Below are 24,174 nucleotides of genomic sequence, written 5' to 3' on the forward strand. Positions count from 1 at the left end.
AATAAATAAATAATGTGTTTTGATAGTAAAAAAATTTAAATAATATTTGATTTGTGGCACCTCAAGCCTGAGGACCCAATTGTTGCATCGCTGCACTATGGAGGAAAAAATCAGTAATTTTCGAGAATTTCTTCTCTTTGTTTTCACATTTTTTCCCCCACACATTTTGTTTTAATTTCAAAAAAATATCAATAAAATTAAAAGCATAGACTGAGTTTATATGTCTGATGTAAAATAACATTTAAAATAACCAGGAAATGTCCACATTTTATGACATAAAAATGCCCCTAAAACACGTGCAAATTAAAGTTGAGCAAATACGTCTTATTTATTGAACAGATCATACCATTAAAATGAATTACTGTAAATATATTTTTGATATTAGCCTTCATTAAACATGAAGAAGGGCCATCAGAATCTAAGTTGCAGCTGAATCACAGAACGGATCTTTCATCGGTTTCTCACTGTATTTAAAAAAGAAACGCCAACACTGTGATTTGACAAGCAGACTTTTTTTTGCACATTTTTTGATTTCACTTGGGTTCCCACTAAGCAGGAACATGTTTATTAACAGTATTAACAGCCTCCAAATGTGCAGAACGTAACCGAAAGCGGAGCTAACGGGAATAATACTGGAATAAACCGTTATATACATATGAGCCCCACATTATTCGTAGCTTTAGCAGCCTTAATTAAAGTGAAAAACGAAGACTACAAACTATTTAATGAGACGGTTATTTTCAGTTTATTGTTTGGTTTTAATGGTTCCCCGGCTGCTGGGAGATTTAAATACAAACACTAATGGAAGACATCTAAATGCTGTTTGTTCAGACGTCTTATTCTTACACGAGGACTCGGGCTGTAAGCGATCAGAATCTAGTTTCCATTTCTGTGGCGCCTCCTACTTCAGCTCTGACGGTTTGGTTAAACGAGGCTTTGGTTTGGTTTGATTTCTTCCAACCATCGTCACGATCTTTCACCGAGACTTCCTGGAGCGACTCTGAACCCAAACTTCACCCGCTCCACGTCTCTGAGGGCGAAACCTCCGGCTCGCTGCTCTGGTTTTAAGTCCACGGCGGATTCTGACGTGTGTTCAGGATCGTCGTTGCGTTCTAGAAGCCAAAACTCTCTTCATCTCCGTCTCGTGTACAGACGCTGCGATGTTTACTTCCAGAATGTGCTGCCGTTTAATTGGATCCACGTTTCCCCAAAGCAGTAAAACGCTCCTCCTGCTACCGGCTGCGAAGCGCGATGGATCCGCCGCTCGGTTCATGAAGTCCTGCTCGTTTTCCTGTCGGTGGACGGCAGCCCGAAAGCGCTGCTTCAACTTCCTGAGTCGACGGGAAACAGTTTCCAAAATGCATCAGTAATAGAGGTAATCTGTTGTTCTTTGTTTTACTTCAGTGCCGAGTCAAAGACGACAACAAGATTCCTGCTTGAAGCCTGACTGTCGATGGCTCTGAGTAGCTGGTGATGGACGTTTGGCTGCTGGAGACCAAACTCAGTCGTTTCTATCTTATGATTCAGGCTCATGAAAAGGCTGTAAGGTTGTGAGATGTTTTTAGGGGCCTTTCTTGAGGCGGACTCAGTACCCTGGCAAGACAATCGGAGCTTTGTCGTCACCATTTGATGCATTTAAACCGTCCTGAGCCAACGTCATAGATCAGGAGAAGAGCTTACATTGGGGCCAACAACAGTAATTAGTAACATGATCTCTATTTTACATCGACTGCAAAGAAGATTTCAGAAATTAAGAGCGCGAATTGCGATGGGACACTTTGGAGGTCATTTAGCCTCATAGAAGTCTTTGTCATGGTGTCCCTTTACAAGCTAAACCCCCATAATGCTCTCTAGTTGCCAACATGAACTGCCTGTAGTCTGAGTGACCACTTCCTCTGGTCTCTACAGCACTAAACAATAAGAGGCTCCACCTGGTGGTACAACCAGGTACTACAGCGGATCTACAACATGGTCTGACCAAAAGGTTGTGGCGTATATTTTATTAAATACAGGTTTTTTCCGTCTTATATCCTCTCCACACTGCATTTCAGATAGCATCCTACCACCTACATGAGATAAACAGACTGGATGCAGAACTGCCCTTTTACTTCTTAATGCATTGCAGAGCTTTTCAGTTTTCCAGCATAAACACAGGATTGATTTCACAACTTTAATGTACTTGAAATGTTTGTCTTGCAGGAATATGGTCTGGCACTGGGACTCGGTGCTGACATACACTAAATATCAAATGACAGAGATCGGGAAATCCCTAATTTTAAACCCAAATCCTGATCGTTCCCTAAAGCAAACCAATCACTTCTGGTGCCTGGCCTTCACCAAGTAGCGCTGCAGCATAAACGAAAGCAGACAGTGACTGTAAATGGAGGGTAAAAGCGACTTAAAATGCAAACATAAAATGAAAGCGAACGGTCCGAACTCCAGTTTTCTGGGTGCGTCTATGCAGGCAAATAGAAAACAAAAGTAGGCATCTCACAATTTTACAGCTGTCATCGTGAAACTGATCTGATTTTGCTCCGCGGACCAACTTAGCGATTACACATTTTAGTCATTTCGGGACTCGGGTGTAATTAGAAGAATAAGTTGTTCGGTTCGCCTCTTTTCTTCTTCTTTCTTTCCTGCCTCTCTGAGTGCATTTGTTTTTACTCTCTGATGTCCAACCAACCTCTAAATCAACATCAGCGCTGTATATTACAGAAAATGATTCCACTTTTAAACTGAAGCCAAAAATACTGATGCTCTGCTCCCCTTTCGCTGAACATCAAAACCACATTTTCTATCGGGGCTAAAAACCTCCTCTAATAGCGTAAGACAGCTATATGAGATATACGGTTAGGTTTTACCCTGATATGTCAGGATGTATTATGAAATATCAAAACGTTTGTTCATTGAGTTCAGATCCACTGAAGTTTAAAGTCTGCTGGCTTTAAAAAAAAAAAAAACACACATAAATTCTGGTGTATCTGTGTTCACAACAGACAACACTTCAGATCTGCGAGGAGCACCGAGAAGGGTTCTGAGGCCAAAATTCCCCTGTCAAAGCAGCGATACATCACAGAGAATATTTTACTGACACTTGTCAGGTCTGGACTCCGTACGGACCGTCAAGCAGCAGAACTACGCAGCAGTTCACATAATGCTTCACAGTAATTATCCTGGACCACAATCAGAGTTTTTTTTTCCCCACACACCTGAACTACATTAACGGAGCGTGAAAACATATCTTTTGTGCGGCTTTGCACATTCTTCCTCCATCTTTGGTTGAAATGTCAACAATTGACGGAGGAAATTAGAGAAACTGACCCCAAGGTTCTTCTTTTCTTGTGCACAGAGGAGGTCATTTCTGAGGTGCAGCTGTTTGAGCATCACTCAGGTCTACCGCTGTACCATCAAGAGAGCCTCGACGTCCTTGAACCGAGTCAAGACAGTCCAGAGAGCTTCAGAATAAGGATGCTGCACCGTCATCCAAGAAGCTTCGTCACATCTAAACGACTGATGAGGAATCTCGGATGAGACCAAGAATAGCTGCTTTCACCTGAAGCTCTTGGGAATACCACGACCAGGATGACTGAGAATCTACACAGACAGTTTAATGGGGCTTTATGGGATGTTAGAGTGGAAGCTGATGCAGCGCAGTGAGGTTGGATTTATTCCTGTAGCTTGGCCGCTCACCGTATTTTTAAAATGTGGCCAACATCAGATTCCAGTGTGAGGCGATCACAGTTCTGAACTGACTGATAACAGAAGTGTGGCAAAGACGTCGGACGCTGTCGGACAGAAGAAGCCACCGATGACAGTTTTATTTAGAAGCTGGTTTGCAGAGGAATCCGGTGAAGACACGAGGATGGAAGTCGGCGGATTTGTAAATACGGCTTTTCATGGGCTACTCTGAACCGCATCTTTCTGCACAAGACGTGTCGCGGCGAGACTCTCAGTTCAGGCAACATTCAATTGGTCTCAAAGTCTGTGCAGTGGAAGCAAAACGGGACCAAATACGTCACAGTGGATGATGGAAAAAGGTTCTGATTCATAGCAAATCGGAGGTAGTAGAGAGTTATGGCGCTGAGTGTAAATACACAAACAAACCGGCAGTGAAACATGTTGTCGGGAAGATTCAAGGCATGGAGAAGGAATCACTGTGCATTCGACTTTGAGACCAAAAACAACCAAGAGAGACGAAGTTTCCTCCAATCATCTGATCCTGAAGCCCAACGAACCCGAAAGAAGCCAAACATTCGTCACAAGACACGAAGCTCTTTGGAGTTTTGACTGGTAGCGCTGTTATAACGGATTGCTACCAGTACGGTTCCAGACGGGAGTTTGGGAAACCCTGACCAAACTGTTGACTTTTAAAGTTAAAGGAAGTAAACACATCTATTATTTCATCCCTGCTGCCACTGCTCTGCTGAAAAAGGAGATCTACATTCTGTTTTATTTAGTCATCATTGTCTCGTTGTGGGCTGCAAATCACCCCACGGGGATGATAAAGACTCCTCAAACCTCGAACCACCTCCTGCAGATAGCATGCATCGACCCTCTGAGCCCTGACAACAGTTTCTAGGTTTTTTTTCTCCTCCTAGGTTCAGTTTATACTTTAATATAAAATCCTGCACCTCGATGGAAACAGAACAACCATGACTAGAAGAAGAAAGATGTCTTCTTATGCAGTATGACAAAGTTATAACACCATACAATCATAAAGAAAGAACAAATAAAAATTTGTGATTCTAAACACTACACACATTTTCCTGCTTGCGTGTTTAATGTGTGGAAGCACATTAAAACATGCTGAATTTTTGTGGCACAACAGTTTTTCCACAACTTAGACGCCAAATGGCTTCACAGTTGCAGTGAAAAGTAGGACATTTTTCTGTTTTTACAGAATCTGGTGAGCTCAAACTGCTTATGTTTTGGTGATTTTTTAAAAATTGCGACAAGTGATTTTGGAAAAATATCGCATTTTTAAGGTAAAGATTAGGGATGTCCGATATTGTCCAACTCTCAATTGCCGATTCCGATATCAACTGATACCGATATATGTGGGCTATTCAACTAATATTAGGTAAAATCACACATCTCCTGTCGTGGAATTAACACATCACGCAAATGTCGACAACATCCAGGCATTATATTATCGGTTTTCATTCCAGGCAAAAGCAATAACGATATTGACAGATATTATATTTTTATGCCAATATCGGGCCGATTATATCGGTGAGGCGATGTTATTGGACAGCTCTAGTAATTTTTATATTTTTAATAGAAGGAACGTTTGACAGATGAGTAGTTGAAAGACTGAAAGTAAGTTGAAATCCAACCAATCATTCCAGTTTTTAGTTTTGTTGCTCAAATAAAAGGTGTAATTTTAGAGATGTATAAAAACCACATGACTTTTAAAGCTGCCTGACGGGTTTTGGGGGTTCAAAGGGTTAAAATGAGCTTTTCTCCAAGTATGAATGGGACTGTCATTTAGAAAAAAAATGTATAAAATGAATTTTTGTGGCATTTGCACGTTTTTGTAAAGTATCAGAACTTAATTAACTCTTTGTAGATGTTGTGATGCAGGAACAGAACTGATGAGAACCTGATGATGAATTTGTGAAAGCCGATTCATCCAACAAATGACACACAAATTCACATGCATTAATTAAACTGAATCCTCCCGTTTGCTGTCCGTCTCCAGCTCATTTAGAGATTAAACCGAAGGCATCCAGCCGCACTGTGCTCGTACACAACATGTGCAGTGGAGGTGAGGTGGTTTAAAGACACGATAACACAAAGTATGCGGCTGAAATGAAACACAGATGCGCATCGAACGAAATGAGCTGCCAGCCGAAAAAACTGAAAAAATGTTTGCATTATTTAGTGTTTTCACTTTGCTTCTTATCTCTCTGTCAGAAAGAAGAAAGAATAAAAAAGGAGGGCTCGGAAGAAAGAGGGAAAGGAAACGACTACGGCTGCTCGCCAGCGACGGCGCTGGAAGCTCGGCGAACGGAACAACAGACGCCGCCGCCGTCGACCACCGAGACCCCTGAAGAAGAGACCGACGCTCCGCCAGACGCCTAAACGCCGAAATCTGTCCCCGAACCGTTGCTTCCAATTGGCCAGAGCTTCACTTAAAACCGCCGCTCGCCACGATCTGGTTTACTGGAAACGTCGGTAGACACTCGCAGGAAGAGATTCTTCTGCCGTGACGCATGCGAGCGATGAGTCAAACGTTCCCACCGAGAAAGTGTTGCAACTCTGCGGTAGCCGATAAATAAGCCTCCCTTCATCCGCCACCAACGGACGTCTGAGAGTTTATAAAGTTTCAATTAAATCATAAGGAGTGACTTCTCTGACGTTTCCAGAACTCATCTGGTGTGATTTTGTCACCTGTGACGGTTCTCTCAGTATTTATAGTCGGCTTTATAAAGAGATGAGTCACCTGGGAGTCGTAGGTTGTGGTCGAATTATCAAAAAAAAAAAAGTACTTTTCACTTCCTGAACTCGTCTTTTTTTTCTTTTACCCTAATGAAAAATGTCATGAGGTGAAGGAAAGATGTGAAGGAGAATTTACGAGGACAGACGAAAAGACAAAAATAAAGAATGCGACTTCTGCTGCGGATGATGCGTCACGCTCGACGTTTCAGCCACAAAGAATTCTATTAATTATCTCCTTTTCTTTCATAGCGGATGGATCCGTGTCCAACGTACCAACAGTACCGTATCCAACAGACACAAGAATGAATATTGTTTTCTAAACAAATGAAGCCAAAGTTTTATCAAAGATACCCACTGCTAGCTAAACTCCCATGATGCTCTCTGTTTACCAACACAAGCAACGTCATGTATGAAGCTGCAGTTTCAGGACCACACTCCTAGGACCCTTGTTTATGACGACTTCTGGGTTTAAAGGTTTATTCCACCCAAAATACTACAATTTTGTATTTTTTTTTTAAAGGTCCATTTGACCAAAAATACCATTTTCTGTCCAAGTATTCATAGTTTAAATACCACTATCTGTACAAGTATGTACAAGTTTGAAGATGTATTCCTCCTAAACAGTACTTCCTGTCTGAGTACTTACAGGTTTGAAGGTTTATTCTACAAAACTACTACAATCTGTCCAAGTACTTACAGGTCTTAAGATTGATTCTTCCCAAAGTATCACTTTCTGTCCAAGTAGTTATAGTTTTAAAGGTTTATTCCACCCAAAAACACGACTGTCCGTCCAAGTGTTTACAGGTTGGAAGACTTTTTCTGCCCACACAGTACTTTCTGTTCAAGTACTTGCAGGTTTAAAGGTTTATTTAACAAAAATGCTACTTTCTATCTAAGTATTTATAGTTTTAAAGATTTATTAAACTCCAAATACTACCATCTGTTCAAGTACTTACAGGTTTTAAGATTTATTCCTCTTAAAGTATCACTTTTTGTCTAAGTATTTAGATTTTCAAAAGTTTATTTTCACCCAAAATACTACTTTCTGTCCAAGTATTTATAGGTTTTAAGATTTATTCTTAAAGTTTATTCAACCTGAAATCTTATTTTTTTGTCTGAGGGCTAACAGGTTTAAAGGTTTATTCTGCTTAAGTAAAATAATAATACATTTTATGTAAAAAGTGCTTTTCCGAACGCTCAAAGACGCTGAAGTACTACATTTTGTCCAAGTACGAGTTTTAAGGGTTTAGTCTACCCAGATACCAGTTTCAAGTAACAAGTTGTGGTTTTTAAGGTTTAGTCCCACCAAAATACTACTTTCTAACAAAAGAGCTACGATTCTGAAGGTTTATTCCACCCAAATAGTACTTTTTACCAATTAAGATATGAATTTCAAGGTTATTTCGAAACAAAACAGTACAAAGGTTCTTTTTTTGTTAGTGTCGGTGGGCTAAAAAAAAATAAAAATAAAAAAATAAAAAAACAGCCAGCGACTATTTGGAGTAAACAAGCGGTCACTGTGTTATCGAGTTGATGACGAACAAGGAACCTGAAACTGCAGCGTCCTCTACATGCTGCTCAACACAGAACTGCTCATACAGTCCTCAGATCAAGTGGCTCCGCCTGGTGGAACAACCAGGTACTACAGCTGATGTGAAATAAATTTTTTGACACGCATGTCCGTCGTCTTCAGCCTCATTACTTAATATATTTTCAATCGGTTAAATTATTAACAACAATTAATTGTAAACATCCTTAATTTTGAGAATTCGACCACCTCCTGTCATGGCTGCCACTCGGCTGGGAACCGTCCTCAGCGTAAGAAAGGAGTTTAGCAACAACTCAAGTCCTTATTCTGGTGATTTGCTTCCTGTGAGTCTTAATACGAGACGCCAAAGAAGAATAAAAGCTGAAAAAGTCACAGCCTTGAAATCATCTCAGTAAAGCAGGTGGTTGTTTGAAATCACTGATTGTATCGTGTTTCCCAAAAGCGTACGTCCGTAAAAAAAAAAAAAAAAAAAGAAGGAATTCCCACACAATTGAACTTCACACTTTGCATTTAAATCACATCTTCAGGATGTAGTTGACATGTTTTTTCCAATACAAACATGCTGTTTAAATGAAAAGGACAGCGGAGACGACGTGTAGATCAAACGCTAGTATTTTCTATCTTATCTTTCTGTGAAGGTGTAGCGCGACTGAAGATGTGGGTGTTCCTTCTTTTTTTTTTTTTTCCTCTCCAGAGCTGATAAAAAGGTTTTAATGGCTAGCTTCGGTCAATTTTATATTTATCGATATTTTCGAGGACGAAATGGGATTTTTTATTCCAAAACGTGAATGTATGTTTCAATAAATGTATATTTTGACATCATGACACACAGTTTGGTTCTCATGTTTTTGAGACGTCCCGGAACATTCGAGAGCCTCAAACGTGGCCAAAGAAGAGGCGCTCGGCGAACAAACAGGATGTGCGGACATAAATCTTTGTTGGCAAATATTTTTCTAATTTGTTCCGGCTGAGTGCACGCCACCGCAAGTTACTCAACCGCTGCATCCAGTAAGAAGATTGAGGTTGATTTTTGCTTTATTGGACCTTTTCCACACATTTCAGACAGAAAGACTATTTTTTTTAAAACTCCAGTCGAGCTCTTTGCTGATTCACATTGACGCAAGACATAATCAACAAATCAATTCTGAATATTATAGAGTTGACGAACCAGCAGATGATTAAAAAAACAGCACAATTTAATGCATGAATTATATTCCTGCTAAAACATTTTCCTGCATATGTGCTTCGACGTGCCAATGCTAACGCTATCAGCCACTACTTGTAAGTAAAATTATGAAAACAGGACTGACTTGTGCAGATTTGGTACTTCGATTAAGTAAGAGGTCCAACACGTATTGTATTTTCAGATTTCAACTGCTTAACTACACTCTCCGTCTGCATACTTATTATTTTTTACTGCATTTCTACTTTTTAATACCTCTTTACTTAAACTGTACCTGCACCATTTGTTTGTTTTTCTTAATTTACTTCTTTTTGCACCATATTTCACATATTTTCTTGACATCTAACGTGTGTGAGCTGCTGGATACCTTGAATCCGTTCCGGCGCCGCTGCAGCTTTTCCCAGCATGCACCGCGCAGAAGGCCGCCGCGCTCGACACACCTGCAATCTGACACACAAATCGAGACGTCAAGCTCAAATCTCCACGTTTTTAGGGTCAATGAATTACTCACCGCGGACAAAGGAAAGTTGAAAGTCATCTTTTATTGCACAATAAAAGATCACACATACCATGTTTTGACTCATGAGATTGGTCCACATGGGAATACAGAGAGCTATAGTTACAAATAAGAAAAAAAAAAAAACCCAAACGGAAATAAAATAAAAATAAAAGATAAAAACCCCACCACATAACTTATTAATGACCGGGTCTCAGTTTCTCAAAGAGCATCCTTGTGAGTTTCATTGCACTTGGTTGGGTGATGCGAGTACGGGAGCCGTGGAGGGTCAAATGACGTCGGCGGGTGGTTTCACAGACACGACGAAGGTGGCGGAGCTTTGATATTCTGACCGAACCTGCAATCCTTCACAGTTTGTCGTACTTTAGTAAATAAATCAGTTGTTTATTTTAAGTTAAAGCTGCTTTTTTAAAATTCTTTTATCAACGGTTTCCTCTTCAGCATGCCTCTCGATAAACACAATAAATTAAAATTCAAGGAAAGTGTGACTCTAACGAATGCCGTGGTAGCTTTAACTAAAGGTAATTCAGCTTCGAACACGAGGTCGAACGCTCTGCACTGTACGTGGGAACTGCAGGTTTCACGCCGTCCGATTATCGCGAACGCTGCGACTCGTATTATACGTTTGCACCTTCTGCCAAGAAAAACACTGGAGCGTCTGTGAAACCAGCCGGCGGTAAATCGAGAGTGAAAACCGCATCTTGGCACGAAGAGTTCTCAGCTGTTCTGTTGTCGAGATTGACTTTACAAGGCAAAAATAGGCTGAACGGGACAGAGTTTGATTAAAATCCGGTTTGACTCCTTTTCTTTTGGGTGCGTTTCGAGCTTGTTTGAGTTCTGAGGCCGTCGCATGACCGAGCTTTTGTTCCTATTTTTAAGGTACGTAACATAAAAAGGTGATCTGTAAGTAAATGAGTTGACAGGGGATCAGCGTCTTGCAGGTTTGAAATAAATAAAGCCATAAAGTGTGTAGCTGGTGTTGATGCACACAAGTCGAAACTTCTCAGACTAACTCGTGTTCAGGTGATGGTTTGGTTGCAAGTCGAACAAATCGCTGACAAAATGAGAAAAAAAAAAGTCAAATAACATCCAGCATCTGTCCTTTGATTCAGTGAGTCATCGATCTGCGTTTGTGGACGTTTTAATTTGGTAATTCTGACAGAAAGATGCCAAGAAAACAAGAAGAAGCATCAAATAAATCCTCCCAGGAGCTGTAACCGTAAACGTTTCTTCCAGAAACACCTCATTTCAGTCGTTTTCTCTGTCAAGAGACGAAAAAAAAACTCGCTTTGTTTCACGATTTGGAGTTAAAAAGTCACCTAAATCCAGATTATTGATATTCTTTTCTAGCACAACAATCCCAAAGACTGCTTCAAGCTACGGTGGCTACGTAAAGGAAACAAAGAGGATTCATCCCACAAACTCTTCACCGTGTAACTCCGACGTATAAAACCCAGATCGAGCGGGTGATGAAAAGCAGTTTTAACTTCCACGTGAACCAAAAAAGAAAACGAGCAGCCGTTGAGCGGTCGTGAGACAACGACGACATAGAGACGAGAACTGTACAATAAATACATCGTTTATGAGAAGAGATAAACATTTTGAGGTGACCGTTTTAAGTTAAAAAAAAAAAAACAAACGGACTTCAGTGAGAAGAGAAACCGAACAGTGTCGAAGAAGGCGACGTGAAGAGACGACACGGATCCATCGCTGTGGTCACATACTGCAGTTTGTTGCGAGTTTTTAAAAACAAGCCGGTAAAAAAAATAAAATAAAAACTACGACGATGTGCAACTACGAGTCTAAAACCCTCACATGATTCAGCTGATTCTGATTTTCGGAATCGCAGATACTCGGACTGGATGTGTGCGCGTTGACGACGTGAATCCTCAGGAGGGAAGTTCTGACGTTTCTCAACATTTGTTTTGTTCCTTTGATAAAACCAAACGTAGGCGAGAGTGGCGCTGATCACGGCTCGCAGCATCAATTTGGAGCAAAATACTAGAAAGTAGCTGCTGCAGTAGCCCAAAGAGCCACTAGGGGGCAGCGTTTAGGCCATTTACAGTCAATAAAATCTGCATAAAATCAACCAGACTTCCCCAGAATCAGCAATTTTTTTTTATCGACAATAACTTCAGTATATTTAATGAAGTTGTGCAAAGTTTTTACCTTCATGCTGTGAATGTTTTCTGAGTTAAAGGCCCCTGAAGTACTGACGGGTGGGTTGAAATTTCACACTTTTCAATTGTTTCTGAGCCTCACAACTTTATAACTACTTTTCGATAATTTACAGGATTGAAAAACACATTTAAGTCTCTTTTGAAACTGTCGGAATCCCAAATTTGACATTTCCCACATGTCAAAATGTGCGTATTTCAGAACATTGTTTTGCCACAGAGTGAAACTGAGTTGATTCTGGTATCAAATGTTGGTAAAAATAAGGAAATGTCATCGTCTAGAACTTGTTCTGACCATCCAACACCACACACGAGCCTCCGACGTTTACCCAAAGTGCTCTGTTTAACGGTTTCTCTGTTGAATCATCAGAAAACAGGAACACATCCAGGAAAACAATGATTGTTTCTATGACTACTGTTAAAACTACGACTCATCCCATAATACTGATGCTCAAAATCGATATAAGATTGAAAACTCATGTTCTTTATGTGGTTCTTTAAGGGTCCTTCAATACTAGTTTTAGAGTTTCGTCCGGCAGCATTAAAATCAGAGCTGCAGCTAATGTTTATTTTCATTCTGGATGAATTTGTTTGGTTGAAAAAACATCAGAAGTTTCCCAAATCTCAAGCTGGAAAACTTGGAACGTGCTGCTCTGTTCGAATAACCATCCAGAACCCAAAATATTAAAATGTGTTCTAACAAAAGGAACCCAGAAATACTTAAATAAAAATTCTTTAAAAACGCCCCACGTGTCTGTCTTCTGTACTCATGAAAGTATGAAAAATGATGGAAAAAATACCAAAAAAAGGCTTAAAATCGATTTTATTTCAAGGCTGTAACTCTAAAAATGTTGAAAATATAAAAGGTAAAGCTTAAATACGCATATATTTGGGGTTTTTCTTTATAGGAGTAACTCATATGTGCGTCTTAAGATTTAAAATGTGAACTTTTTCGTGATCCAGACTGAAGAAACGCCAGAACCTCCCTCTTAGAACCAGCACGGCGCTTCATTTTAAAACCGCTTTCCGAAGGTTGACGTCACCGTGGAAATGTGAAGTAGTGTGCAAGTGAGTTTCACCAATAAAAACAAACAAACAAAACAAATAACAAGAAAGAAAATCAAAGGAAAGACGTAATTTTAGAGGCACTGGTAAGCAAACAGTCACTTTTTTGTTTTTTTCCTCTTTTGTTAACTCTCCATTTGTGCTTTGAGGGAAAACTGATTGACTCTTTTTTTTCCTTTTTCGTACGAATTAACGTAGTGATTTGAACAGCGGTACCTTCCGTTACTGTTGGCTTTGAAGATAATGCACATCACCAAAGGCTGTGTACGCGTTAAAAACAACAAACACGGTAACACGTCCCGCTACCGAGACGCAACAGAACAACGACACGAAAAAAAAACAACTCGCTAAATAAGGCATTTTTTTGTTTTTGTTTTTTAAAACTTTGAATACATAATGAAACTAAGAGAGAGAAAAAAGAGAATGTCATATTTGGTAAAAGTTTGGCAAAGCAAAAAAAAAAAAGGATAATAAATTATATGTAGCCACAAACCTGTGACAAGGCAACAACTATGTGTTTCGTGTTTTTTTTCGTGTTTTTTTTTTTTTCCCGACAAGAAATGTGACCTGTAAGGACGAGACAGAAGTAGATCCACGACGTGTGCGCATGCATGCACACAAACACTTCCTCCCATTACCACACACACACACACACACTCTCACACACACATTTAACGGAAAGGAAAAAAAAAAAAGACAAGTTCACGAAAAAGACATTGTGCAAAAATAATGTTTTCATGTATGAAAACACACACGAAAAAAAAAAACATGAAGTTGCACGTAACATCAACGGAAACGTCTGAACCCCGGAAATACACACCCTGTTGTTGCGAAAAGACTGAATAAAACCAGCGACTTGCATCCATTTAATGTACAGTACGGTCTGTTCGATACAGAAAACACTGGGACCAAACCAAAAAAATAAAAACACTCGCAATGTGTCAAGTATTTTCCCCTAAACGGAGAAATCAAACGACAGAAAGGAAATAAATGGTGCACTTTAAAAAAAACAAAAAAAAAAGACAGCAATATACAGCGATAGATTTACATATTTAGAAACTCTTAGTATGAACTGCTATTAAAACTAATCTGAGCAGGAGAAAGAAAAAAAAACTCACTTTGCATCCTCTTCCTGGTTTTTTCTCTCTTCTTTGCTCTTTTTTTTTTTTTTTTTTCTTTTTTGTGTTTTAAAATACAAAACAGAACATTCCCTTTCCCTGGACAGATGGTCGCACACATGATTTCTTTCTGGGTTAAAATAAAAAGAAAGACGAGAAACGACGACGACGTGATGCTACAGGTCATGATTTCAACATGGCCGCTCCCGATCGGCTGATTTGATCATTTTAGGGTTCCAACAACCTCCAGGGGCACGAAAAAAATTAATTGATAAAAGCACCTTCTTCTCCTCTTTTCTCCCATTTCGGCTTCTGCAGGACGGGACACAATCAAATCTGCCTCCTGCCGCCCCCTAGTGGCCCGACTGAGCCTCTCGCGTTCCCGTTCCTTTTTGTGTGTTGAAGGTGGGGAATCTTTAAAAGTGACTTTGTGGCTTTGAGTTTAAAAAAAAAAAAGTGACGACAAATGAATCTCATGATTGTTCTTTTGCTAAAAAAGCAAAAACATCTTCTAGTGTGCAGAACGGGAGGAGTTATTGCAGCGATGGCATCGATAAGAATAAAATTATTAGAATAAAAGTGGCTAAAAATTTAACATTCATGCCTGGGATTCACTAAACCTCACCTTTTTTTTGACCTTTAAGTTGATATATTACAGTCACAATTTGTTTATTTCAGTCGGTATAAAACTAATAGAGGCTAATTTGTTTTTTCTTACTGGTTTGACTGCATTTAAACGCACTAAAAGTACTTTGTTTTATTGAAGGGCTACACTGAAATGTCTCCGGCCTGCTGTCAGACAGTGGCGCTTGCATATTTAGTTCATGCTCACCAGTGTTTTCTGTCAGGAAAAAATAAAATTAAAAAAAAAAGGCGTTTTAGTGTCACGCTGGTACGTAGCTAGCAGGTGTTTGAACATTGCACAGATATAATCCAAAAATAATAATAAAAGAAATCTCTCAATTTAGCGTCAGAACAAGTGCTGTTGCTCGACAAATTTAGCCTCCACCGCCTCCGACAGGTTCGCTGCAACTTCCCGGTAATCCTTGGAAACCAAAGCTGCATGTCCAGAAACTTGGAAAAAAACCAAACAAATAAACAACAACAAAATAAAAAGAAAGACCATCTTGGATCATTTGAAACGTCGCTCCTCGGTTTTGTCGTCTGTGGAGCGTGTTGAGAAACGTCCCGTCCAACTCAGTCATGATGCAGAATGAAGGGGAAAGAACACAGAGATCATTTCTTACACTAGTTTTCTCTTTTTTTTTTGTTGCTGCTGTTGTTGTTGTTGTTGTATACAATGAGGGGAAGGAGGAGGAGAAGGTGGGTGGGTGGGTTGGTGGGGTCCTGGTATATAAACATGACCAAGTTGAATATAATCATCGTTATCATTAGTCATCATCATAATAAAAGTCTTTACATGGACATTGACTGACAGACACGGCACAAACTTTACACTGTTGCTCCAAAAGGAAGCAACACCGGAGGCAGCGAGTGGTTCGTTCCTCTATGCCTCCTCCGTCTGTCTCTGCTCCTCAGCGTCCTGCTTCTCCTCCTCCTCCTCTGTCGGCTCCTCGTTTTCTGCTGTCGCCGCCGCCGCCGCCGCTCCCTCGCTGTGGTTATTGGAGTCCGGTTCCTGCTGCTCCGAGGGTCCGTCGTCTCCTTGGAGCTCCTCGGTGGGAGGCGGCTCTGAGGTAGAGGCGACGGAGGGAGGCGACGAGGCCTTAACTGTACTTTCCTCCGCGTCTCCCGATGATGTCGTCGCCGCCGCCGCCGCCTTCTCCCCCCTCTCCTCCTCTCTCTCCCCCTCCTCCCTCCCTCTCTTCCGCCTCCTCTTCGGGCTGCCCGGCGAGCCGTCCACGGAGCCGGGCGGCATGGCGGGCAGCGCCATGATGCCGCCGTGGGGCAGGAACATGTGCGGGTACAGCAGGCCGTGGGACATGCCGGGGATCAGGAAGGGGTTGAAGGTAAGATGGCTGCCGGTGCCGGCCCCCAGGTGGGCGGCGCCCAGGTGGGCCCTGCTGGTGGAGGTGATGATGGCCGCTGCCTCCGCTGCCACCACTCGCTTGCCGCCCTCCGCCACTCCCTTCTCCTCGCGGCTCCTCTCCTTGTCGGCGGCGCCCTCCCTCTCGGCGGGCGTCGTCGATGACGGGCTGGCCGCCTCGGATGTGGATGGCGCGGTCGTCGTGGTGACCTTGGCGGCTGACAGTGAAGAGGAAGCAGAGGTGGAGGAGGAAGAGGACGTGGGTTGAGGAGGAGGCGGCGGCGCCGTGTGCGCCATCATGGTGCCGACGCTGAACAAGGCGTGCTGAGGGATGGCGGCGCCGTGGGGGTGCGGGATACCGTGGAGCATCATGGGTAACATACTCAGCCCGTTCTTGGCGTCTTCCGCCGACGCTCCGGCCGCCCCCGCCGTGACGGCCGCCGAGAAACCGTGAGGGAATCCGGCTGCCATGATGCCGGAGATGGGAATCCCGGGAATGCCGCCGCGGAGGTTCTGCATGGCCACCATGGAGTCCATGCTGCCGATCAAACCGCCGTTCATGAAGAGCGGCGGGCCGAGGCCGGACGACGACGAGTCGGACACGGACAGGAGGGGCTTCGGCATCTCGCTGCGAGGACGACGTCCGCGGCGCCGAGAGCCTGGATCTCTGTTGACAGGTTCAGTCAGGATCCGAGAGAACTTCCCCTCAGGGAGGAAACCCTGCAGGAGGAGGACAGTGTGAGGTTTCTGGGTGGTTTTTGTTCCTGTCACATTTTCCTGCACCTCGATGGAAACAGAACCATGAAGAAGGAGAGAGAACTCAGGAATCTCCTCTGTGCAGCACGACAAAGTTAGAATGACATGAATAGTAAAAGAAAACCAAAAGCTGAATTTCTTTGAATATTTTACAGAATCTCTAAAAACATGTCCAACATCTTAAGCTGACACTTTGTCATTTTTTTCTGACAGAAGTAGTTGAAAGACGAAATCTAACAAATCTTCTATTTTCTCAGTTTTCATCTCTCCAAAATGGTGTAATTCTGGTGATTTAAAAAAAATTAAAAAAGGAAAACACATCTTTCAAGACCTGCTGGCAGGTTTGAAGTTTTAGAGGATGTGACAATGTGCCTTCAAGTTTAGAAGGCAATTTATTTATTTTTTCAAATTACACCATCTATAGAGCAAGAAACCTGGAAAAAAACAAAAAACAAAACAAAACCCAAAACAGGAAGAACCAGGAATATGGACCAAATCTTGATTAAAAACTTTTATTATTGTTGGAAAATTGCCACAAATAAACTAAAACTATGGAAGCAAATGTAATATGTCAGTAGTAGAATATTTATAGAAGACAGAGCCACCATTTTTCTAGTGAAGGTAACACATCTGGTCACATGTTGACACCAGTTTTATTTTTTTCCTTTTTCAGGATTTATGTCATTCTACCTGTCAAACAGCACAGTGGAGATTTCTGAGTTCTCTCTCCTTCTTCATGGTTGATCTGTTTTCATATAGGTGCAGGACTTTGTGAAAAATGAGGCCACAGTGAGGGAAAAAATCTATTTTTATGTTGACGATCCTGCGTGTTTGATACTCACAGAGTGTTTGACCACGTCAGCCCAGTCTGGAGCCACGTAGTACTCCGAGTTTGCATCCAGCCACCTGGACAGCTCCTTGATAGCAGGAGCCATAGCGCCACCGAGCTGTGGAGGAAGAGAACGCCATCAACTCACGTTCAAGATTTTTTTTTAAAAATCCAACTGAAGTGAATTTTATGGCTGTAGAAGAATTGAGTGTATATGTACTGCGTTCTCTACCCTGCGTCCTGTGCCTCGGTGCACCACAGGGACTCTCTCCTCCCCCGTCAGGGAGTTGATGTCCAGCTTGGTGGGATCTTTGCAGCGGTGCCTCCTCTGTTTGGGACGATCCACGAAGCCGTGCAGCAGACCTGCTCCGGACTGCAGCAGGAAAAAAATAAAAAAAAACAAAAAGAGGACGAAATCACTCAGATGCACGTCCAGAAGTAAACTCAGCGGAGACGACAGATTTACACCAGAACAAAGAAACAAACTGTCAGACTTACATGAGCGAACGCCGGCAGATCCATGCTGTAGCCCGGGTTCTGTCTGAGCCACTCGATCAGACCTTTGCTGGCCGCCTCCCTGTCGATGGCCACGATCTCCGGCTGAGGCGGCGTCTGGGTGGGCGTGGGAGTGGAGGAAGAGGAGGGAGTTGGAGGCCCCGCCGGCCGCTCCGAGGGCGAGGGGGACGGCGAGGAGGTGGACGAGGAGACGGAGGAGTGGCTGATCACCTCCACCCGGCCCTGCAGACGGACACACGCATGTACACAAACACACAGCCGTTCAGGCAACAGACTCTCCCCTCAAATCCAATCTTTTGCAATTAACTTTTTTAATTTCCCCCACAAATTGCTCTGGGTTTCTCTCCTCCTCCACACTGAAGCTCAAACAACATTTCTAACTGCCGCTACGCCGTAAAGGCCCTCCTCGCTCCACCCACCTGTGTCTCAGGGAGGTGCAGTCCTCGGCTCTTGGTGAACTCAGAGTACAGAGCTTCCACATTTCTCCTCCTCCCTCTCCTCCTCCTCAATGAATCATCTCCCCTCAGGCTCCCGTTAACTATCTGTCCTGTGACAGGGTGGATGAGGCCGGCCTGCAGTATCCCAGCCATGTCGATGCCCACGGAGCCCGGCAGCGGCGCCGTGATGGGGGGCGGTGGCGGCAGCTTGTGGCTGCCGCCCGCGCCGGCACCGTGGTGGCCGATTCCCGCCGCCGCGACCACGGCTTCATTCGTCCCAATGGCGCTCGTGGTGCTTATTTCTCCCGAAGACTTGGTCAGATCGATGGCTGCTTCTTGCCAGCCGTTTATCAACAAGGCCCCCGTGCGGTGAGAGGGCGGAGCCACCACCGGCACCTTGTCGCCGCCGGAGCTGGTGGCGGCGGCTGCGGCGGCAGCAGCAGCAGTGTGGCACGACGATGCAGATTTCCCAGCTAAAACCTTGGCGGCTGCCACGGCGGCAGCTTCATAGTCGAAAGACCTCCGACCTCCCGCTCGTTTGAGCTCAGGGAGGAAGGGGGGAGCCACCAGCCTCTCCTGTAAGAGAGGCAAGGAGGTGAGGCGCCAAGCTCCGCGCCCGCAAGCGCCGCCCCGCGGCATGTACTGTCAGGGTGGACAGGGTGGGTGAGGGGTAGACAAGAATGGGAGAGAGATGATGGATTTGTTAAACATACATATGGACTGAGACACAACACAGTGGGGCTGTCAACCAGACCTGGGTAAAACCACCAGACATCTCTAAACCTGTCTATCATCGGAAGCTAAACTTCCTCAGTTTGTTCACTTGGATAGATATGAAGTCAAACAAACCCATCTGGACTGTTGTGTGCATCAATCTTTAAACAGTCCCTTTAATTTAAAGATGCTAATTAGACTACGTGTTGGATGTCAATTAACACGATTATTCCCTCAAATACAGGATTTTTCTTTATATATGCTGATCTTTTCCATTAGGACTCTCTGCCCACGTCTAATAGCCACATATATAATATCAACAGTACACATTACAGAGACAGGAAACTCGACATATAAGCAACAAAGCAATGGTGTGAACTCGAGGTGCCCAGCGCTACCAACCTGAAACTGTTCACGTTTGACATTTTGTTGATTGATTAAACTACGAGAATAACCATGACCTGGATGACTGAGAATCTTCACANACAGCAATATACAGCGATAGATTTACATATTTAGAAACTCTTAGTATGAACTGCTATTAAAACTAATCTGAGCAGGAGAAAGAAAAAAAAACTCACTTTGCATCCTCTTCCTGGTTTTTTCTCTCTTCTTTGCTCTTTTTTTTTTTTTTTTTTCTTTTTTGTGTTTTAAAATACAAAACAGAACATTCCCTTTCCCTGGACAGATGGTCGCACACATGATTTCTTTCTGGGTTAAAATAAAAAGAAAGACGAGAAACGACGACGACGTGATGCTACAGGTCATGATTTCAACATGGCCGCTCCCGATCGGCTGATTTGATCATTTTAGGGTTCCAACAACCTCCAGGGGCACGAAAAAAATTAATTGATAAAAGCACCTTCTTCTCCTCTTTTCTCCCATTTCGGCTTCTGCAGGACGGGACACAATCAAATCTGCCTCCTGCCGCCCCCTAGTGGCCCGACTGAGCCTCTCGCGTTCCCGTTCCTTTTTGTGTGTTGAAGGTGGGGAATCTTTAAAAGTGACTTTGTGGCTTTGAGTTTAAAAAAAAAAAAGTGACGACAAATGAATCTCATGATTGTTCTTTTGCTAAAAAAGCAAAAACATCTTCTAGTGTGCAGAACGGGAGGAGTTATTGCAGCGATGGCATCGATAAGAATAAAATTATTAGAATAAAAGTGGCTAAAAATTTAACATTCATGCCTGGGATTCACTAAACCTCACCTTTTTTTTGACCTTTAAGTTGATATATTACAGTCACAATTTGTTTATTTCAGTCGGTATAAAACTAATAGAGGCTAATTTGTTTTTTCTTACTGGTTTGACTGCATTTAAACGCACTAAATGTACTTTGTTTTATTGAAGGGCTACACTGAAATGTCTCCGGCCTGCTGTCAGACAGTGGCGCTTGCATATTTAGTTCATGCTCACCAGTGTTTTCTGTCAGGAAAAAATAAAATTAAAAAAAAAAGGCGTTTTAGTGTCACGCTGGTACGTAGCTAGCAGGTGTTTGAACATTGCACAGATATAATCCAAAAATAATAATAAAAGAAATCTCTCAATTTAGCGTCAGAACAAGTGCTGTTGCTCGACAAATTTAGCCTCCACCGCCTCCGACAGGTTCGCTGCAACTTCCCGGTAATCCTTGGAAACCAAAGCTGCATGTCCAGAAACTTGGAAAAAAACCAAACAAATAAACAACAACAAAATAAAAAGAAAGACCATCTTGGATCATTTGAAACGTCGCTCCTCGGTTTTGTCGTCTGTGGAGCGTGTTGAGAAACGTCCCGTCCAACTCAGTCATGATGCAGAATGAAGCGGAAAGAACACAGAGATCATTTCTTACACTAGTTTTCTCTTTTTTTTTTGTTGCTGCTGTTGTTGTTGTTGTTGTATACAATGAGGGGAAGGAGGAGGAGAAGGTGGGTGGGTGGGTTGGTGGGGTCCTGGTATATAAACATGACCAAGTTGAATATAATCATCGTTATCATTAGTCATCATCATAATAAAAGTCTTTACATGGACATTGACTGACAGACACGGCACAAACTTTACACTGTTGCTCCAAAAGGAAGCAACACCGGAGGCAGCGAGTGGTTCGTTCCTCTATGCCTCCTCCGTCTGTCTCTGCTCCTCAGCGTCCTGCTTCTCCTCCTCCTCCTCTGTCGGCTCCTCGTTTTCTGCTGTCGCCGCCGCCGCCGCCGCTCCCTCGCTGTGGTTATTGGAGTCCGGTTCCTGCTGCTCCGAGGGTCCGTCGTCTCCTTGGAGCTCCTCGGTGGGAGGCGGCTCTGAGGTAGAGGCGACGGAGGGAGGCGACGAGGCCTTAACTGTACTTTCCTCCGCGTCTCCCGATGATGTCGTCGCCGCCGCCGCCGCCTTCTCCCCCCTCTCCTCCTCTCTCTCCCCCTCCTCCCTCCCTCTCTTCCGCCTCCTCTTCGGGCTGCCCGGCGAGCCGTCCACGGAGCCGGGCGGCATGGCGGGCAGCGCCATGATGCCGCCGTGGGGCAGGAACATGTGCGGGTACAGCAGGCCGTGGGACATGCCGGGGATCAGGAAGGGGTTGAAGGTAAGATGGCTGCCGGTGCCGGCCCCCAGGTGGGCGGCGCCCAGGTGGGCCCTGCTGGTGGAGGTGATGATGGCCGCTGCCTCCGCTGCCACCACTCGCTTGCCGCCCTCCGCCACTCCCTTCTCCTCGCGGCTCCTCTCCTTGTCGGCGGCGCCCTCCCTCTCGGCGGGCGTCGTCGATGACGGGCTGGCCGCCTCGGATGTGGATGGCGCGGTCGTCGTGGTGACCTTGGCGGCTGACAGTGAAGAGGAAGCAGAGGTGGAGGAGGAAGAGGACGTGGGTTGAGGAGGAGGCGGCGGCGCCGTGTGCGCCATCATGGTGCCGACGCTGAACAAGGCGTGCTGAGGGATGGCGGCGCCGTGGGGGTGCGGGATACCGTGGAGCATCATGGGTAACATACTCAGCCCGTTCTTGGCGTCTTCCGCCGACGCTCCGGCCGCCCCCGCCGTGACGGCCGCCGAGAAACCGTGAGGGAATCCGGCTGCCATGATGCCGGAGATGGGAATCCCGGGAATGCCGCCGCGGAGGTTCTGCATGGCCACCATGGAGTCCATGCTGCCGATCAAACCGCCGTTCATGAAGAGCGGCGGGCCGAGGCCGGACGACGACGAGTCGGACACGGACAGGAGGGGCTTCGGCATCTCGCTGCGAGGACGACGTCCGCGGCGCCGAGAGCCTGGATCTCTGTTGACAGGTTCAGTCAGGATCCGAGAGAACTTCCCCTCAGGGAGGAAACCCTGCAGGAGGAGGACAGTGTGAGGTTTCTGGGTGGTTTTTGTTCCTGTCACATTTTCCTGCACCTCGATGGAAACAGAACCATGAAGAAGGAGAGAGAACTCAGGAATCTCCTCTGTGCAGCACGACAAAGTTAGAATGACATGAATAGTAAAAGAAAACCAAAAGCTGAATTTCTTTGAATATTTTACAGAATCTCTAAAAACATGTCCAACATCTTAAGCTGACACTTTGTCATTTTTTTCTGACAGAAGTAGTTGAAAGACGAAATCTAACAAATCTTCTATTTTCTCAGTTTTCATCTCTCCAAAATGGTGTAATTCTGGTGATTTAAAAAAAATTAAAAAAGGAAAACACATCTTTCAAGACCTGCTGGCAGGTTTGAAGTTTTAGAGGATGTGACAATGTGCCTTCAAGTTTAGAAGGCAATTTATTTATTTTTTCAAATTACACCATCTATAGAGCAAGAAACCTGGAAAAAAACAAAAAACAAAACAAAACCCAAAACAGGAAGAACCAGGAATATGGACCAAATCTTGATTAAAAACTTTTATTATTGTTGGAAAATTGCCACAAATAAACTAAAACTATGGAAGCAAATGTAATATGTCAGTAGTAGAATATTTATAGAAGACAGAGCCACCATTTTTCTAGTGAAGGTAACACATCTGGTCACATGTTGACACCAGTTTTATTTTTTTCCTTTTTCAGGATTTATGTCATTCTACCTGTCAAACAGCACAGTGGAGATTTCTGAGTTCTCTCTCCTTCTTCATGGTTGATCTGTTTTCATATAGGTGCAGGACTTTGTGAAAAATGAGGCCACAGTGAGGGAAAAAATCTATTTTTATGTTGACGATCCTGCGTGTTTGATACTCACAGAGTGTTTGACCACGTCAGCCCAGTCTGGAGCCACGTAGTACTCCGAGTTTGCATCCAGCCACCTGGACAGCTCCTTGATAGCAGGAGCCATAGCGCCACCGAGCTGTGGAGGAAGAGAACGCCATCAACTCACGTTCAAGATTTTTTTTTAAAAATCCAACTGAAGTGAATTTTATGGCTGTAGAAGAATTGAGTGTATATGTACTGCGTTCTCTACCCTGCGTCCTGTGCCTCGGTGCACCACAGGGACTCTCTCCTCCCCCGTCAGGGAGTTGATGTCCAGCTTGGTGGGATCTTTGCAGCGGTGCCTCCTCTGTTTGGGACGATCCACGAAGCCGTGCAGCAGACCTGCTCCGGACTGCAGCAGGAAAAAAATAAAAAAAAACAAAAAGAGGACGAAATCACTCAGATGCACGTCCAGAAGTAAACTCAGCGGAGACGACAGATTTACACCAGAACAAAGAAACAAACTGTCAGACTTACATGAGCGAACGCCGGCAGATCCATGCTGTAGCCCGGGTTCTGTCTGAGCCACTCGATCAGACCTTTGCTGGCCGCCTCCCTGTCGATGGCCACGATCTCCGGCTGAGGCGGCGTCTGGGTGGGCGTGGGAGTGGAGGAAGAGGAGGGAGTTGGAGGCCCCGCCGGCCGCTCCGAGGGCGAGGGGGACGGCGAGGAGGTGGACGAGGAGACGGAGGAGTGGCTGATCACCTCCACCCGGCC

General features: G+C 44.0%; 2 protein-coding genes across 2 annotated transcripts in view; one reads left to right on the forward strand and one right to left on the reverse strand.

The window, feature by feature from the left end:
• The window catches only part of LOC103367962 (R-spondin-2-like), a gene marked incomplete at its 5' end in the record, with an annotated part of 33,670 nt that extends 25,768 nt beyond the window's left edge, over nucleotides 1-7,902 (forward strand). Inside the window, one exon of the mRNA XM_008296164.1 lies at nucleotides 5,917-7,902. Within this exon, the coding sequence (XP_008294386.1) occupies nucleotides 5,917-6,053 (137 nt within the window). The remainder of the gene's footprint in view (nucleotides 1-5,916) is intronic.
• A 5,883-nt stretch (nucleotides 7,903-13,785) lies between these two features.
• The window catches only part of chd6 (chromodomain helicase DNA binding protein 6), a 134,174-nt gene continuing 123,785 nt past the window's right edge, over nucleotides 13,786-24,174 (reverse strand). The window contains exons 42-50 of the mRNA XM_008296166.1: nucleotides 23,935-24,174; nucleotides 23,669-23,809; nucleotides 23,450-23,554; nucleotides 21,381-22,571; nucleotides 18,555-19,148; nucleotides 18,118-18,357; nucleotides 17,852-17,992; nucleotides 17,633-17,737; nucleotides 13,786-16,754 (exon numbers count right to left, since the gene is read on the reverse strand). Coding sequence (XP_008294388.1) covers nucleotides 15,558-16,754; nucleotides 17,633-17,737; nucleotides 17,852-17,992; nucleotides 18,118-18,357; nucleotides 18,555-19,148; nucleotides 21,381-22,571; nucleotides 23,450-23,554; nucleotides 23,669-23,809; nucleotides 23,935-24,174 — 3,954 coding nt within the window. The 3' untranslated portion in view covers nucleotides 13,786-15,557. The remainder of the gene's footprint in view (nucleotides 16,755-17,632; nucleotides 17,738-17,851; nucleotides 17,993-18,117; nucleotides 18,358-18,554; nucleotides 19,149-21,380; nucleotides 22,572-23,449; nucleotides 23,555-23,668; nucleotides 23,810-23,934) is intronic.

The sequence above is a fragment of the Stegastes partitus genome, unplaced genomic scaffold (genome assembly GCF_000690725.1).
Source record: "Stegastes partitus isolate 25-593 unplaced genomic scaffold, Stegastes_partitus-1.0.2 Scaffold1107, whole genome shotgun sequence".
Lineage (NCBI taxonomy): Eukaryota > Metazoa > Chordata > Actinopteri > Pomacentridae > Stegastes > Stegastes partitus.